The sequence below is a fragment of the Pyxicephalus adspersus genome, chromosome 7 (genome assembly GCF_032062135.1).
Source record: "Pyxicephalus adspersus chromosome 7, UCB_Pads_2.0, whole genome shotgun sequence".
Taxonomy (NCBI): Eukaryota; Metazoa; Chordata; class Amphibia; order Anura; family Pyxicephalidae; genus Pyxicephalus; species Pyxicephalus adspersus.
The window spans coordinates 15,538,230-15,556,102 of record NC_092864.1 but is presented as its reverse complement, the minus strand read 5'-3'; the positions used below and the strand labels follow the sequence as shown (position 1 = coordinate 15,556,102).

Below are 17,873 nucleotides of genomic sequence, written 5' to 3'. Positions count from 1 at the left end.
CCCCAGGCCTTGCCGTCAGCTCTTCCCTGTTATTTTTGGTAATTCCATAAATAGGATTCCCGCTCTGAATGGGTTTCCCCACCGGTGTCATCTACATCCCAGACTGAGGTGTATATTTAATTAGGTTGTGTCAGTGAAGCCAGCAAGGATGTACGCTAATGGCATGTTCAGCGGCAGTTATCACTTAAGTGTTTTAATTTGTAGTTTAACTATTAATGGGTGCAGAATCCCATGCTAGGGATTTACCGAATTTCTTTGCTGCTACTGGGAATAGTTATATATTGGCTGTCTTTACAGAAATGCTGTATTTATTAACATATATTAACAATAAAAATAAATTGGTGCTTCGACACCCCAAACAGCCCATTCAGGATTAGATTTCTTTATAGATTTTTAGACAAAAGCTTAATTAAGATTGGTCACTGCTCGGCACTGCTTCTGGAAATAATAAAGCACAGTAGAGTGGATTAATTAAAAAAATCTGTTGCCCATACAGCCCTTTAGCTGGTATTTTGCTGCTTTTGATTTGCTCTGGAGCAATGTTGGCTGCAATCTGATTAACCTTTAACACCTCTTATTATTTTTTGTTCTGAGGGAACAAACATGTTTGTAAAATGTACACACCCGGGCAAATAACATCAAAACAATGTTTCCTGCTGCAAAAAAAATGTTCAATGTTTATGATTGCTTAAAGCAAACTTTTATTAAAGAATCAGGGCTGCCCACCAGGCCATTGTAATGCAGATCCCATGTGATTGCTGATGTCCCCTACAGAATGTAGCAGGGCCACACCTAAGTAGGAAAGCTAACCCCCTACAACTGTTTTGCAAAAATATAGGTTCGCTTTATTTATCTTACAGTGAAATTATAGTCAAGAGATTTTTTTTTAATAGACATTTTGACTTAAAATCACTAATTTAAATCTGTTTTAATGGTCTAATGACTCTGAAATCCCTAAATAACTTGGTTCCAGGTGGTTTATCTATCTACTGCAGAGTCCACACCAAAGCCCTTGGGGAGATAGTCTTCAGTTAATAAGCTTTCAAATGTATGCAGCCCCTTTCCCAGTTCTTAGAATGTGTTCAAAACCGGTTTACTGTAGTCAAGGGGAGGTCAGTAGGAAGAGCCCAGGGGGCATTTAGGAGATCAACACTGTAGGAATGATGCCTCATTAATGAAGCAGGATTTTAGCATTGTGATCCTTGGTAGACGTTGTATATAAGCTTCTTTCCAGGTACTGATTTGAATCCTGTTTTCCAATATTCTGCTTCTGAGATGCTTTGAGATTCCCATTGGTATTAAAAGCAGTTGTGATGCAAACAAATGCCCATGTACTTTTTTTGTTTATGAGCAGTCAGCAGGAATGGCCACATAAATAGTTAAAAAAATATATTGTTTAAGTCATGGTACTCCAGCTTGTTGTTAAGCTTATTTTAGATCAGCACCGTCAGTCAAACTTGGCATGACCAAACTCATGCAATTGTAGGGAATTTTAGTAGATATTCTGTACAATAAATTCCGATTGGCCTATGTAAGAGTGTATGTAATGGCAGAAGGGTTATACCCTTTGCTAAGTTTCAACTGGGTTCTGTGTTTCCCGTAGGGCAGGGGGTAAGGATTACCACTATAATTTTCCTGGTAATGATTATCTTCACCATAACTAGAAGTCAGGGGAAATCCTCTTTGATGAGTGCAAAAGGTGAGGGAAAATCTTTCAGGGGAAAAAAGTATTCCAAGATGGCAATTTCCCCTTAGTTTGGGAAAATCTCCTATTTAGCCTGTTTTATAATAATACTAATAATAAATGGCTGTATATCTCCCTATATGCCTGCAATTACACTTTTAAAAAGTTATATTCTTTGACATAGTTGCTTTATGTTGGGTACTTCATCGGAGGCCATAAGAGCTGAATGATGGTGACACTTTCGCTAGACAGATTCTCCATAATGTAAAATTAAAAAAAAGGCACTTAACTGCTACAGAGACATTAATGGCCTTATGGGAATCTAGCAGTGATATATTTACGGGCATTTATTATTTTCATTAAAATATAGGAATGGTGGTATTATTTTGGCTTCAGGGTCACATGATGTTTTGGATTTAGTTCTGTACTAAATGAATTAGTTCTAACATGGACACATGGAATACCACCCAAATAAAATGGAAAATTTTATTTTTATTTTATTTAAAAATGTGGGATTCTATTTTTTGTCTTAACAGGTTGTGGCTTTGAAGGATTTGAAGTTTTAGGACTAAAGTGGCTGCCACGTCTGAGTCGGCTGCAGGCCAAAGAGATAACCCCGTACGAGGTGGGAGATCGGCACTGGCAGAGCAACATTGAGCAGCTGACCACCAACCCAGCTCTGATCTGTGCCCTGCGCCGAACTCATGCCTTCACCTACTTGGCACAGGCTATTAAACAGGTTGTGCCAGTCACAGGGAAGACACAGTCCCAGCTCATCATGTCTGCCACCCCGGAGATTGCTTTTCGGCAAGCTGTCCTAATTTTCACAGACAGGGACTTGGTTTCTGGTATTTATGTCACTTTTCTTGCATTTTACTTGTTGTCATCTTCCTTATTCACTTCCACCTTCTTTTATAAAGGAAGGAGCCTGTCTCTTTTAGCAGCTAAAAAGGTACCCAGTTTTCCAGATGAAAAAAAGCAAACTGAAAACAAACTTAATCTTTTCCAGTGTGCTTCAATACCTTCACTACAGATGGAACATAGTCATGCTTTTTACAGCAACCATGTGCAAAAATACTTGTTACTTTGAGGTATGTAGGAACATGTGAATTACACATTGTGATAGCGCTGTGCCAGTCATCAAGCACCATCACTGCCATATGAGTCCAACACCATGTAAGCTACAACTAGAGTGACTTGAAGCTTACACTGGGCAGCTCCTTCTCCTCCCGGCAGATGCATATAGTAGACAGGGAGCAAAGGAAAGGCGATCTTGTGGGGGGTATTAAAATTAACCTGTTGCTGTGATCTGTCTTAACAGATGTTCACTTCAAAGCAAATTGCCTATGGGCAGCAACAATACTTCCCTGCTGGATTTTTAACTTCATCATTTTTTAATTGAGAAGTTTATATCCAGTTGAGATATATAGCTGCTTACAAACCTAACATCTATTAGCAGTATATACTTTTTAGCTCTAACTGACCTCCCTATCTCTCTTCTTCCTACACCTAGACTGCTTGTCTTCTATATGTCTGCTCAGAGAAAGTGTTGTTATTCCAGTAGTGTTACATGACATGTAGTGTTTTTTTTTCATAGTGATTACATTCAACACTTTGACACATAAATCCAACTAGATGACTTTGTTAATGTCTATAAGCTTTAAGCCTTGTTTCTTCTCCTCTGTGACTCTTCCTATGACTATTTCTGTAGCTGCCATCAATTTATAAGTAATAAATTATCCTTCAGATGCCCAAAGTCGCCCGATTCTGAAATACAGCGCTCCACCTGGAATCTACCACAAGGCAAGAGGTAGGTCTAGAGTTCTAACTTTGACAATATATTTGTAACTGAAGGGTTTTTAGGCGACATTCAGTCTCTGACATTGGGCCTGATTTAATAAAGCTTTTCAAGGCTGAAGAAGATAAATTTTAATTTGTGAACCTGAGTGATCCAGCAAACCTTAAATGCCATTTTTAGGAGTCCTTTGCTATGTGTTAGCAAAAGCTTTCAATCCTGGACCAGACCCAGTTCACTGATGAAAGTTTTTTCTTCTCCAGTCTTGGAGAGCTCAGGCCCATTGATGTGATACTACACAGGGGGCCTGATTTATTAAAGCCCTCCAAGACTGGAGAAGATAGACTATCATGGGTGAACCTGTGTGATGCAGCAAATCTGGAATGGATCTAGTCAAGGACTGAAAACATTTGCCAAATATTAGGAAATTAAATCCATTCTAGGTTTTCTGGATCACCCAGGTTCTCCCATGATAGTCTATCTTCTTCAGTCTTGGAGAGATTTAATAAATCAGGCCCAGTGCATCCAGTCCAGTCCATCATTGTGTTACTACACAGTTCCCCCAATCAAATTTGTCAATGACCTGATTTCTCCATTACATATGCTGGTTTCTTCCATCAGCTTGTATGCCCTGTAGTGAAAGTTCAAGTAACAAATGTTTTTTTTTTTTTTAATTTACATTGCATATTATTGGAAGTTAATTTTGCAAAGCAAACATACTTTACCCCTTTTGTAAATCAACCCCAATGCCTTCATTCCCTTCCATGATTATAACAATGCATTGTGCATTATTTTTAAATTTATGTGATTACATATTGTCTCTGCTTTCCTCCATGAGGTTACTACAATGATCATTTTTGTTCTCTGGCGATCTGATACATTTTACATTTAGTCTCTTTTAGATTCTGTTACAATACTGATATTAACCTTGGGAAACCAGCGCACTAAGCAATCTCCTCTGTCTTGTTTCCATGCATTTGGAATGAGTTTTTATACACTCCAGAGCGAGACATATGAGTATGAATGATATATGAAATGCTTGTACTGCAAAAACAGCATCTGTTGTTCTCCTAACAGGTGCAGGAGATTGGAGAGGACAGACTGAGTCCATATTTACTTACATGCTGTCAGGTAAAGTCCGATACATCAGGTGCCTTTTTGAAAGATATACATCTAAACAAACAAGTTTGATTGAAAGCTTAGTAGAAAAGGGGGTACAAATATATCTACAATTATATCTTGGATTTATTTGATTTCTATCTAATTTTTGCAGTTACCCACTTGTTCATTTTCAAGTGGGCCCACAGCAGTGAGGTTTCTTAGTGTACACAAGATAGCTGCCAGAAAATGTAACCCCTACTTGTTACTCAGAATCCCTTACAGTGCATTTTCTTACAGAAAATGGCCCATTCATACCTGTTGGTTGTGGCATGTTAAAGAGCTTTTTGCAACATGTTAATGTGCATTGCAACACAAAAAAAAAAAAATTTACTTTTTTCCAACACCGAGAACAAAACACATGGTAGGATGTTACCATTCATTGTCAGGGCTGCAACACACATTCATTGGGCTGTGTTGCTCTTTAATCGGGGTGCCAACCCCAATAATTAGTGTCTTTGTTAATATAACACAACACAACCAGCAGTGGTGAGTGGGTCCTCAGCAATTACAAGGTGTGATCTGCCTGCAAAGGGAAGAATCCACAAAATTAATTTATTATTTGCTTTGGTCATACCTTTGACCAGCAGTAGTAAATGGCCTTAGAGCTTGTTTTCTTTGGGTATAACCATTACATTCAGTCAATGGTGTCTGTTGCTAATCTTCTGTGATATGCTTTTGACGTCATTATATTTCTAAAGGTACCAGGCTGGGGATAAGATTTTATGACATATGTGTTGTTGATACGGTTCAGCTTCTGGCTACATCCGTTTTTCATATTCTGGTAAATCACTGGGTAGATGCAACTGCTAAAAGTGAATGCAGTGGTCTGCCCAGTTTTGTGTCCTTTTAACAGCCTGCAGGATTAGATTGCAAAAGCAAGAATTCAGCAGTCATTTTTCCATTGTGTCATCAAGCTGTAGCCTGCGCAGAAATGTTGCTTAGTTGCTAAATAGCAGCAGTTAGTTTAAAAAGTGAAATTTTCAAAACCTAAATACATTTCACAAGGACAAGTTAGAATATTTATTAAAGTTTGTTTAAAACCTTATACAATATAGTTTATCTGAGGATGGAGGATTGTAATTGAAGTTTTGGTTATATTTATTTATAAATATATTTATATTTATAAATATAATTATTTCATATACTTTCCTTTAGGCCCCCCATTGCTTTACACAGTCCTCATTCTAAAGCCTGGCACCTGGAGCAGCAACCTGGGGAAGATACTTCGTAGAGTCAACATGCAGAAGTTTGTTGTAGTTGGGTTTAAGTTGGTAAACTTGACTAGAGAGGAGTCCTTACACATCATCCCTGCAGAAGTCAAACAGGTATGGGAATCAGACAAATACATATCGGGTGCTTTGTCCATGTAGGACAACATTGCAACTCATACAAGAAAAAATAATCTGTTTGCAAAGGGTGGTGCAAAGGAAGAAATTCCCAATGACATATGACATTGCATGTGTGTTCTGTGTGTTCTGTGTATGTATGTATGTGTGTATATATAGTGGCATAGCACAGGGGGATCGCTCATGGTAACGGAGGCAGATTTAAGGCAGCAGACTCCAAAAGTCCAAAATAGTAGCAGCAGTTTTTTTTTATTTGTTTAGGCAAGTGTTACACCACACTCTCCAGCACTTCACAACAAAACAATAAACAGTAGGCCGGCTGGGCATCTGGCTACCTCACTTAGGTGCCCTCTCTTACCAACACATACACTATATCAGTACTGTTCCACTCAAAGTTTTGTAGTACTGTTTGTCCGCTGGCTTTCCTGGTACCCTCTGGCTCTCTTTCAGCCTGAACCCTTTGGCTCTCTTTCAGCCTGGAACCCTCTGGCTCTCTCTCAACCTGGAACCTTTTGGCTCTCTCTCAACCTGGAACCTTTTGGCTCTCTCTCAACCTGGAACCTTTTGGCTCTCTCTCAACCTAGAACTCTCTGGCTCTCTCTCAACCTAGAACTCTCTGGCGCTTTCCCAGCCTGGAACCCTCTCCCTCTCTCTCAGCCTGGAATCCACTCTGGCTCTCTCTCTCAGCCTGGAATCCATTCTGGCTCTCTCTCAGCCTGGAATCCACTCTGGCTCTCTCTCTCTCACAGCCTGGAAATCCACTCTGTCCCTCTCCCTCTCTCTCAGCCTGGAATCCACTCTGGCTCTCTCTCTCAGCCTGGAATCCACTCTGGCTCTCTTCTCTTGCTGATCACACCTGAGTGCAGGTGCATATATTCCAGTCGGGGCTGGGTTGGGCAAAGGAACCCACGCTTTCACTCCCTTGGCCTGCTCCAGGGCCCTAAAGTACCTTATTTTCTTCTCAAAACCTTTATATCAATTAACACTTTCTATTCCCTGGAGCCATTAATGCACTTTCCCTGACTTTTTTGGGACACTCTATCATAATAAATATATGTATGTATATATATATATATATATATATATATATTCACACACACATTAGGACACCTAAGCATTCCATGATTATGTGTATAGTGTAGGAACACTATAAACTTTTATATAACATCTATAGAACTGACATTATTATTATTGATGTTTTTGTTTTCTGTTCCTGCCTTGTGCTCTTCTTGTAGGATGAAGCATCACGCCAGGCACACTGTGACTATCTGACCTCCGCCCCCTGCTTGGTCCTCTGCCTGCAGAGAATCAATGCAGTTCTCAAACTCCTGGACCTCCTGGGGCCCGAAGATCCACGTGTATGTAAGGATAAAGACCAGTTCCTATGGAGAGCCCAGTATGGGACCAGTAGTTTACACAACTGCATGTACGGTATGTAGGCAGGTGACTTTAACATGTGTGTTCTTCCTTTCTTTATCTTTCTTAAAAGTGTCAGGTGGATAAAAACTAAAACTGATTTCTGTTTCTAACTGGATGGAGATCTACTTTCTCCTTTCCTGGTGTAATACAAATGCTCATTATCAGATGAAACCAAAAATAAATTTGTGTATTAACTTTGTTGCAACACCTTTAATTAGAAGTCAGTTTAGATATGATTTTCACAGATTACTCCCAGGTTGTGAATGACCTCTCTTACATGAGGGATAGGCATACGCATGCCCATGTGGAGTGGTAAATCACTACAAGGCATGGTACATTAGTAATAAAGAAAAGATTACCTGTAGAGAGACCATAGAAAATACTAGTGACTAGTCCTTTGATTTTTATTTTGATTTTTTTGGACACTTTCTACAGTTGAAGTTGTCTTTAACATCATGTTTATCGTATTATTTACAGTAAATAGATCACAGTTATATAATAGCTTAAACAAAAGCGAAGCACTCAATTGCCTTTCAACTGATAGCTCACTTTTACTGTCACCCAGTGAATAATAAGCTTAGCTTTTACTTTGAGGGTAAAGAGCTGCACATTTCACACATCTGATGAACCAATGAAGCCCAGAAAATGACAGCAGATGGGAGCCATTAAGCGACTTGTCAGACCATCTTTCCAACTTACTGGAAATCCTCAGTGAGGAAGGTTTAAATTATAGATGATTTTCCTGTCTCTCTTTCCCAGATTGCTACATCACTTTATATGATTTCTGTGGTCAGCTATTATGTACTGTGATCATGTGTTAAATTATCATTTTATTTTCCACCAAAGGCAGAAATCCCTGTACCCTACCTCACGATCCTTGTGCTTTATGTGACTTGATCCCTGTAACTGTTGCCTGGGCTGTAATTAAGAGCCCTGCAGCCTCTCCTGTTTATGTGACCAAAGAAGCTTGAGATAGCTTATGATTTGCTGTTGATTCATACTCTTTTCTATGAGTTCCCAATGGCATCTTACATAACAGACTTACCTGTAAAGCATCTACATAACTTAGGCCATTTACCATTGGGCGTATGACACTTCTCTTTCCATGTGGACCCCTTTTCTAAGCGATAAATCTAGCTGACCCTTGACGTTTAGATCATTTGTGTGTTTATTATTTAGTGCCCCTTCGGCTATGTCCACTCTTACATTTTCTAAGGGGGGAAAAGAGAAATGAAGCAGTTAGTCCTAATAAAATGCAATTTGTGTTTTTATTAAAGTAAAATGTAAACACTAAGTTATGGGTTAGTAGATGTTTGTGGAACTGGTGACACTGACAGTTGGAGATTGTAAATAATGAAGTCTATGACACCCATCAGGGACAAGATAGTGGAACAACCATGACCAAAAATATGAGCCAGGGGTGGAACTTGCTGCTAAAGTAGGGGCAGTAGGGTAGTTAGTGTGGCTAACTTTCAACACCCAAAAAAACAGGGTTCACTTCATCTGTTACCTGTTGTATCTCTTGTTTTGCTTCCACAACTCTTTTTTTCAAACATTCCTCAAACAACTTAAATATCCCACTCTATGATTAAACCTGCTGGACGGGGTAAAGATAAAGGTAGGGCCATGTGCCCAGCAGGGTGGCCTTGTCATGTACAGCTGGATGTGTAGCCTGTATTCCTTTTCTCAGGAAAAAGGAGGAATTCTCTGAGGGTCCTACATCTAGCTTGCTAATTTGACTTCCTGGCAACCAATATCATCTTGACCTGGTGCTATTTCCATATGTCCCTAATTGTAGGTAACCTCCTCTCAAGTACCCCTTCAAATCTGTGCATTTATTGCCATTACCTCTTGATTATGGACAAGGGCTTACTCACACATAATGTATATGGTAATACATGTAAAATAGTTCTAGGTGGGCCTAAAGTTGTGAGAACAGGTCATGCACAAATGCGTTTATGGCTAATTTAGCACAACGTAAGCATATTATGGTGACTTCTCTTGAGCAGTAATTACTTCTATTTATTGTTAAAAGATGTCCTCATTCATTGTTGGATTGTTAAAATTTATTGTGAATTGTGTTAAAATGGAATATATAGTTGTTCATTAAGTCGTTGTTCCATTGTTTATACCATTTTTCTGTGTTCTGCAGGTTCCACTTCTTACCAGGCTGCTATCCAAGACATTAAATGTTTCTTCCCTGAAGGCCTCATCTGCGATCCCCAGTCTCTTGTTCTGGAGAAGGAAAGGGTAGAGTACATCGTTATTTCCATATTCCTTAGCATTAGGTTAGATGAACATCCTTTTTTTTTTTTTTTTTTGAAATAACAGTAATAAAAAGTGTTCCTGTAATGCACACACTGTGCACAGTATTTTAAGAAAGGGATTGGCCCAGGGCAAATGTGATTGGATCTCTATTTTTTAAAATGACCGTTAGCCCCCCTCTAATTTACCATAAAGAGACTTGTGCATCATCTACCCTGGAGCAAGGCATGATGAGGAACTAAAGTCTGGAAGATGTGCCAAAGAAAATGTCAGGCAGATAACTAGTTTGCCATCATTACCTATGGTTAGTTTTCAGCTGCTGTATTCCTATTGCCCCCAACTTACCATTCTCTTTTCAGCACTCTGTATGAAGGGTATCATCTTGGCAAAAGCAGGGCTTTGCTTCCTTATGTCAGAGCCTCATAAGGAAGTTGCCAAAGAAAATGTAATATGTAGATGTTAAACAGTGTGAGATCACAGACACACTGCTGGTGTCATGAGATTTGACATCATCAAATCTCAAAATATTTAGATTTTTCACTTTCTTATACTTCCTTTAACTTAATGTAAAATTTAAACCAGAACCACTCATAGCCTTACATAGTCATACAACCTTATGGGCTTACATACACATCTGTGCTTGGTATATACTGCATAGGTTTTTGAAAGCTGTTTTTGTATACTGTGAGTTGTTTAATAAAAAATGTAAATACAAAAAATGAAATCATAGCCAGGCTTTGGACATTAAAGTATTCACATATTTATTCTTCAGAAGCAGTAACTTCACTTTAAAACAAACCCTTACTAACCCGTAGCTGCACCTACAAATCCTGAGTAATTCACCCTAAAAGAGAATCTGTCATTGGGTTGCAGCTGACTTCTAAAAGCTTAAAAAACCTGCAGTTTGTGTGCATTAAAAGCCTGGTAAGCTTCCAAGTCTGCAAGCGAAAGCAAGGGAAGATGAGTTGTGAGTTCAAAACATCTATTGTGAATTTTTGGGATGAATTTCTCCACAGTTCCTGCAGCTATAGAGGCCAATGGGAAATTGTTTAAAAGCTTGTTACAAATCTGTAAATATATCATTTCTAAGGCCTGGCTTCATTTACTTGAAGCAGGGAGGGTGAATAAAACTAAGATTTTCCTCCAGTAGTTAATCAACACATCTTTATATTGCCTGTAAAAGCAAAAATACTTAAAGGCAAGCATTTACAATGTTCATAAATAAAAGTAAGCACTGCAATAATAGCTCAAGACATATGTTCACCAGAATTATATTGTACTTTCCATTTTTTAATAGCCTGAATCTTTCTTGTAAAAATGAATTACATTGGAAGAGTTAACACAGTGCTAGCAAATTTGGCTCCAATCTGGGATACCATACAGACAGCACAGCTTTTTCGGATGCTACCATGAGACTTTTGCCCAGAATAGCTATCATGAAAGTACAAGGCGTATGGTGATATTTTTGGTTGTCCTGGATAAAATAAAAAATGAAGAATCTGTACTGAAAAGGCCACCAGGTTTTTTGCAGTTCTGTATATTTTATTTGCAGCAAATATCCCTTTTTATCATGGCTTGGCATACTTGTATGATTAATGCATAGTTGCGCCTATGTGCGTGAATACTCATGGGACATTATTGCGTAAAAATAGATATTAATAAAAGAACAATCTTTTTTAATATAGAGAACAAATGCTTGGCTATCTTTTATGTCTGCCTTTTGCATGAAGCTATTAACATTTTTTACTCCTGGGAATGTGGTGATGGACATGTGACTGGATGACAAGTGCCGGGAGATATTCCAATCTGTTATAAGTATCCGCATTAAGTTGTCCTTCACATGTGAGACAATGGGGAATTTTCCTGAAAAAATATGCACAGGGTAGATTTAAACAGTCCATTCCCACTTCTGATCTGTCATTCTGATTTCCTGCATGACTCATTCTTCAAGGTACAGGATACTCTGTTCCTATGTCTACATTAAAGCTTAATTCTAGCCAAAGGGTATAAAGACAGAGCATGGAATGGGTAAAGCATCTGTAAACCCAATCACTAAAATAATTTTTATAATGTATCATTTAAAGTCAATTTAATATTTTTAAATCTCAATGTTTTATTAAGGTCCTCATTTCGACTCTTCTCACACAAGGTGACAAATCTGTAACCCTGCCTTTAAGTTGTACTCCTGTGTTGCCATCCTCTCACATGGTCCTCCATTAAAGGTTACCAGGGGTTCTTTAATACTCCTAATTCAGGCATGACCCATTGTCATCACCATTAGGAAACCTGTGCTGAGAAATGCCATGCAGCCTCTGCTGGAGCAAGTACACGTTGGAAATGGCTACACTGCAAAGAGGCTGCAAAATAATATCAGTCTTAGGATGCAAAAAGTATAAAAAAGGCGAGAACAGGTATTTTATTGACAATACAATGACAGTTGATTACATGACAGTGCATTTAGCCATTTCATTTAGTCATGGAGGGGGATTTTCTTTTACAACCCCTCCTCGTGACACCATAACAAGAATTAAAGAGGGTGCAAATGTCAAAACAGGAAGGCACAAGTAGCAATAAAAACAGCCTTCCTGCACGCATGTTTTTGCTATTGTCAGTGCACTCATTAGATACATTTGCCATCTCTTTCTATCTTGACAGGTAGTGAGTGGAAATGTTCCCCCAGTAGGGAAGGAAATAAAAACCTGTCATAGGCTTTTATCTTAATTTGGCTGACAGGTTGTGTCTAAGTATCTTAAAATTGCTTTGGAGGGTATTGAGGGGACCTTAGCAGTAGCCCTAATCTTCTGTTTTGGATCGCTGAGAAGGTTTGACACTTCCTGAGGCTCATTAGCTAAGTACTTACTAACAAACCCTTACTTAACGCATCGAAATCTATTATACATCATTATCTGGTAAACAGTCACAGTGTCCTTAATCCCATAGCAGCCATCTATGTGACAACTTCGAGGATTTCCTGGCACTAAACAGGTCCAGGATATGTGAAGATATGTGAATGTGCAGGTGCTCACCTAAACCTATTAACACTTCTCTGTCTTCAGATCTCCAAACTCACACGTGACATCTTGCTGGACACTAGAGCACAACGACGGACGCTGAAGAGCCAAACAATACATCTTGGACAATCACAACAAAAAGGTATTGTCCGTGCCATATAGGGCAGGAATGGCATTAATTGAATAATAAATAACACCATGTATTAATATTTTAGGTGAATTGACTTGAAGGCACTTGAAGGAGACTTGGTCACTTTGCCCATTTAGGCAGGTTCTCCTGTAGGAAGAAACCCTCACCAGACACTTATATTCTCTGCATTCCCTTACCGCTCATTTATTTCATTGTAAGAGTCCATATGTAAGCTCCGTGTTTTGGCCTGCTGATTGGCCTGGGCAATGCATCCTTGAAGAAGGTCACACATGCATGCTCTTCCATACCCGGAATTATTGGTTATTTACCAAGGGCTTTGATGATATGGCAAAGATTAAATCTTCAGACTCTTAACAGGTTGGAAGTTGGCAGTAATTTTACAGATGGAATGGGCAAAGTGACATTCTCTCTCAGGTATGCTCTCCACTGAGCTAGACCTATTGATAGATTTTTTGGTCTGCAATCCTCCTGCATATAGATTACTTCTTCCCCAGAGAGAGTGAGCGTCCTACAGGGTTCTACAGCGTGCTGGCAGAGGGTGGGCTTTTCTAGTTTGAACATTTTTTTTGTCATCTAAAACAGCAACTGATGGTACACAGGAAAATTTTGGTGGTCCGTGGCTCTGGCCAGGAGCACCAGCCAGAGCCGTGGACCATGTCTCCCGTACAGATCGCAGGCTCAGAGCGGTGGGCAGCTTGTGTCTCTGGATGCAGGCTCAGACCTGCGATGGGAGAGTGGGCAGGTTCTGGCATCATGACGTCACTATGGGAGAAGTTTTTTTCCCCTTTGAGTGACACCCGGCTCCCCGCGCATACACAGTCCAGAGCCGGTAAATTTAGTGGTCCGTGGGTCTGAAAAGGTTGGCAACTACTGATCTATCTAACCTAAACTAAAAGTTTAGTTGTTTTTTTTTAAAGTTTTAGGGCTTAAAGTTTGTTAGAAGTGTGTGCAGCTGACCCAAAGATCATCTGTTTGGAACTAGATCTGAGATGGAATTTTACGTGCCCATTTTTTTATATATAAATATAAAAAATTGTTGTAAAATTGCAACTGGATTGGCTTATCTTTGTTAATGTTTATCCCCAGTTTATATATTGTTTATCATACAATGCCTGTCCTTTTATACTTTTATTTTAAAGCAAATCACCAGCTTATAAATCGTCCTGTATGCAATGATCTGACATACACAGGGTTAACAATACAGTGAAACAGTTTAGTGTATATAAAATGCGAGTCACATACACAATGACACGTGTGCCGGGCTTATGACGCACGGTAGTGTCAGCATCTCTGCACCGGACCACAGCTGTGCAGCACATTGGTGTCCATCAGAAAATCTCATGGCTTGCCACACTCACTTGTTAACCCGTTAAAGTGAAGTTACACCTTTCAAGGTGTTTGCAGAAACTAAGGCAGCATGAGAACAATGTAACCATGTGTTTTGAATTAATTCTAATAGATTCTGACTCTTTGATTACTTTGCGATTGCAAAAAAAGTAATATTTCCAATGCTGATTTTGCAATTTATTTTTCAAAGTATGTCTACACCTAGAATCAAAAATGGAGCTTAATTTCTACCTGGTTATCCTGCCAGTACCAAACCCTGTTTTAGAGGGACAACATTCACTGTACTTTATCTGTTGGGAGTTATCCCAAGAGTTATCACCCTAGGATGAAAAGAGTGTTAGGATTACAGAACACTGCTCTTACCTCATCTCTATATTATGAGATAGGCTGTAGTCCACAGAGATTGTTGGTAATATTGTAAGGGCAGACTTGACTCTGAATCACACCTTTGCAATGCTCAATCACACTGCAGTGTTCTTTAAGACACATTTGTGCATATGACATCATAGTACCCCTTTTGACCCCTATTCATTCCATATGAAGCTGCTGTAGGTAAGTACAAACCATATAGCATCACCCAAAAAGGCATGGGTTCCTGGCATGAGGAAGTGGTAATTGCACCACATCCTCTTCAGGTGTGAACCTAGCCTTTCTGATAAAGGTGCAGCACAGGTATAAGGCACAGAATGGTATCTGCTTACTAGAGGATCAACAGATATTTGCAATATGCTTGCATTTGCAGTTCAGTTCCAGGGGAGGCTTCTTGTCACTTCTAGGAACTGTGCTGCAATCAACCGCATCATGTGCAAATGCATCGCCAGCATGGTTTCTAGTCACTCCCATGCAGTTGAATGGGAAGCGTGATTGAGAATACAGCACAGTGATGGGGTTTCAAGGGGACCTAAGGCATTTTAATGCCAATGCCTGTAAGGAATCTGTTCTCCTAGACAGCTGGTCAGTTAGGAGAAAATGTGTAATGAATCTCCCAGCTGCTTGTTTAAAAGCTGGTGCTGCGCTTACAGCAGCAAACTACGTATTGTAAATCTGTGCTTTGCTTATATGGGAAGAAACAAGGATATAACACTGATTGGCCCTGGCTCCTTTTATATTTGATGTAGCATGCATGTCCTTCACTGAAGGGATTAAGACTCTCCCTACAACTATACATAGTTTTAATAACTCTAAAGGAGACTGTACCGAGATTGTGCAATTAAATTGTAGAGTGGATGGCCAGCTTTTGTTCAGATCCTCTGTATAGTGTGTATCTTGCAATTCAGGGCCTCCCCAGGCATATCCAAATGAATTTGAGGATTATTAAACGTAATTAATTTTGATAGTTTTGTAAGGTCACATTCATCCAGCTGATATGTACACTTTAAGGGTTGGTTGTGCAGAGCCTCAGCACCGGTATGCAGTCTGCAGACATGTCTGTGTTTTCCAGTCAAACTTCTTTACTAATCCTGGCTAAACTTTAATGAGTTCTGTGTATCAAGCGGATTAGCAGAACTGTGTTTGTGTGTCAACAATAATGGGAAAATACGGCAAGGCACCAAGGCTGGATTTACTTAGCGTGTCTGCAGGCTAGGTTTACCCAGCAGAATCTCAGGGAAATGTGGTATTGCTAAATAATTAAATCTGCAGTTTTTCATATAAAGTATCGAGTGCAGAGAAATGAAGTCAAACTAAACTATTTTGTGCCCTGATTATAATTCTGGGATTCTGATACAAATGTGATGAACAAAATGCAGAGAGAATAAAGTTTTGTTGGGCTAAGTCAGCCCGTGGCATTCCTAAATACTCCAACAGCAACTTATCACTGCCATCATTTTTAAGTAAGTATAAAATATTGCATACTAATGTGTTGTGCTCCTATTCTAGCCAGAAGGTGGAGCTGTAGTCTGCTTTCCATTGTTTAGCCTTCTGTTGGAAAAAGTCTGTTATTTACAGAGCTCTGTAGCTCAAGCCGCAGTTTACACAAAACTGAATGACTCAGGTATAGTGATTACTCCTTGAGGAAGGCTGACTTTGTCTGTACTGGCTTATTAGATAACACATGGTGCTCTGGGATTACATGCATAAAAATGAAGCTCACACATCTAACTTAAAAATGAAAACAATTGAAATCACATGTTAAAATGTACTTTATAGTTTAGGATAAGTATTAAGTTTGCTAAAATTTTACCCTATTGGCAAACTGTATTTTTCCCTGCCAAACCTGCATTGGAGTCGATAGGTATGATTTAATAAAGCTTTCCAAGGCTGGCCAAGATACGCTTTCATCGGTGTAGATGGGTGATCCAGCAAACCTGGAATGGATTTCGTAAATGTAATTTGCTATTTGTTAGCAAATGTTTGCAGTCCTGGACCAGATCCATTCCAGGTTTGCTGTGTCACCCAGCTTTACTGGTGAAAGTATATCCTCTCCAGCCTTGGAGAGTTTTATTAAATCAAGAGAAATAGGATAATTCATTTTGCTGTAGGTTAAGTCAGTTTTAGAAATGTCATATTATTTATAATTCATATTGACAAATGTTATAGTGGAACTAAACCCGTAATACTCACCTGTCCCCATTCCATCCCTGGGAGCCACCTTTTTTCCGCCTTCTTTTCTTGAATATGATTTTTGGCCACCTTCACTGGCCAGGCTGGGATGACCTAACTCCTGTGCAGACATTTATTAATTCCTTGCACACACAGGGGAAGCTGGGATTGCTGGTTATTCTTGCAGATGTTTTTTTTTTGACAGGGTGATCAGGCAGGTAGACGGGGTTAAAAGTATTTAGAGCATGGGGTGAACTCAACCTAAATGTTTGCAGACACAATAGTTTAAGGATCCACTCTACGTCATCTGTACTATGGACACTTACAATACAGGATCAACCCTCCGACCAAATGCCTCTCATACCACCAAGATCTCCTGCTGTAAAACTTTTTTTACTTTCAACAACCTTGCTTGATTTTCTAGCCCTTTTTCTTCAAATCATTACATTTTTTTAGCTGCAGCAAATACATTAAAGACCCATATAATTGTACATATAGATTTTTGATGAAATGAATGGCTTGGTTACAGGGTCTCTTTAGTGACACTTTTTATGAGCCCAGACTCCAGTAGAAATGTCATTCAAATGTGATGTTGTTGCAGTCTGCATCTAATTGTTGTGCCTACATTGTGTTAGTCTCTACATAATAATTATTCGATCTTGTCAATATTTAACATAAACTAATCAAGAAGCTGCACTCTTAAATTACTCTATAAATTACATGTGACAGGCAGATGCTGTGACACCATCTCTTTGTCACATATCACATCCACCCTGTATTTTCTGCTACAAGGAACTCAATTAGAACAATTATAGAACAATGACATTATTAGAATGATGCATTAAGTGGCAGAATTTAGTTCTGATTTTGACATGCAGTTAGGTGGCTGGAATAACGTTTCACATTTTGCATTCTAGGATTGCCCTTCATCAGTGCCTTGTGCCAGACAACGTGCATTCTTTTCCCCACAGGGGCGCTGCAAGGGACCATCCCGGCATATATCCAGGGGCTGGAAAAGTTGGCTGAGAAGGAGTTCTGTGTCACGGCGGTGCGGCTTACCGTGCTTGACCAATTGCAGGCTCAGATTGTGGCGGAGTTATTCAGTACAAAGGACAACTTGTCATCAGAGGTATCTCTCTCCCTCTCTCTCTCT

At 39.3% G+C, this 17,873-nt stretch overlaps 1 protein-coding gene across 1 annotated transcript in view; it reads left to right on the top strand.

Annotated features, from left to right (window-relative positions):
- The window catches only part of LOC140334763 (dynein axonemal assembly factor 8-like), a 55,462-nt gene that overhangs the window by 25,741 nt on the left and 11,848 nt on the right, over positions 1-17,873 (top strand). Inside the window, exons 20-27 of the mRNA XM_072417004.1 lie at positions 2,221-2,532; positions 3,432-3,494; positions 4,557-4,610; positions 5,796-5,965; positions 7,222-7,417; positions 9,558-9,655; positions 12,727-12,823; positions 17,638-17,849. Of these exons, the coding sequence (XP_072273105.1) occupies positions 2,221-2,532; positions 3,432-3,494; positions 4,557-4,610; positions 5,796-5,965; positions 7,222-7,417; positions 9,558-9,655; positions 12,727-12,823; positions 17,638-17,849 (1,202 nt within the window). The remainder of the gene's footprint in view (positions 1-2,220; positions 2,533-3,431; positions 3,495-4,556; positions 4,611-5,795; positions 5,966-7,221; positions 7,418-9,557; positions 9,656-12,726; positions 12,824-17,637; positions 17,850-17,873) is intronic.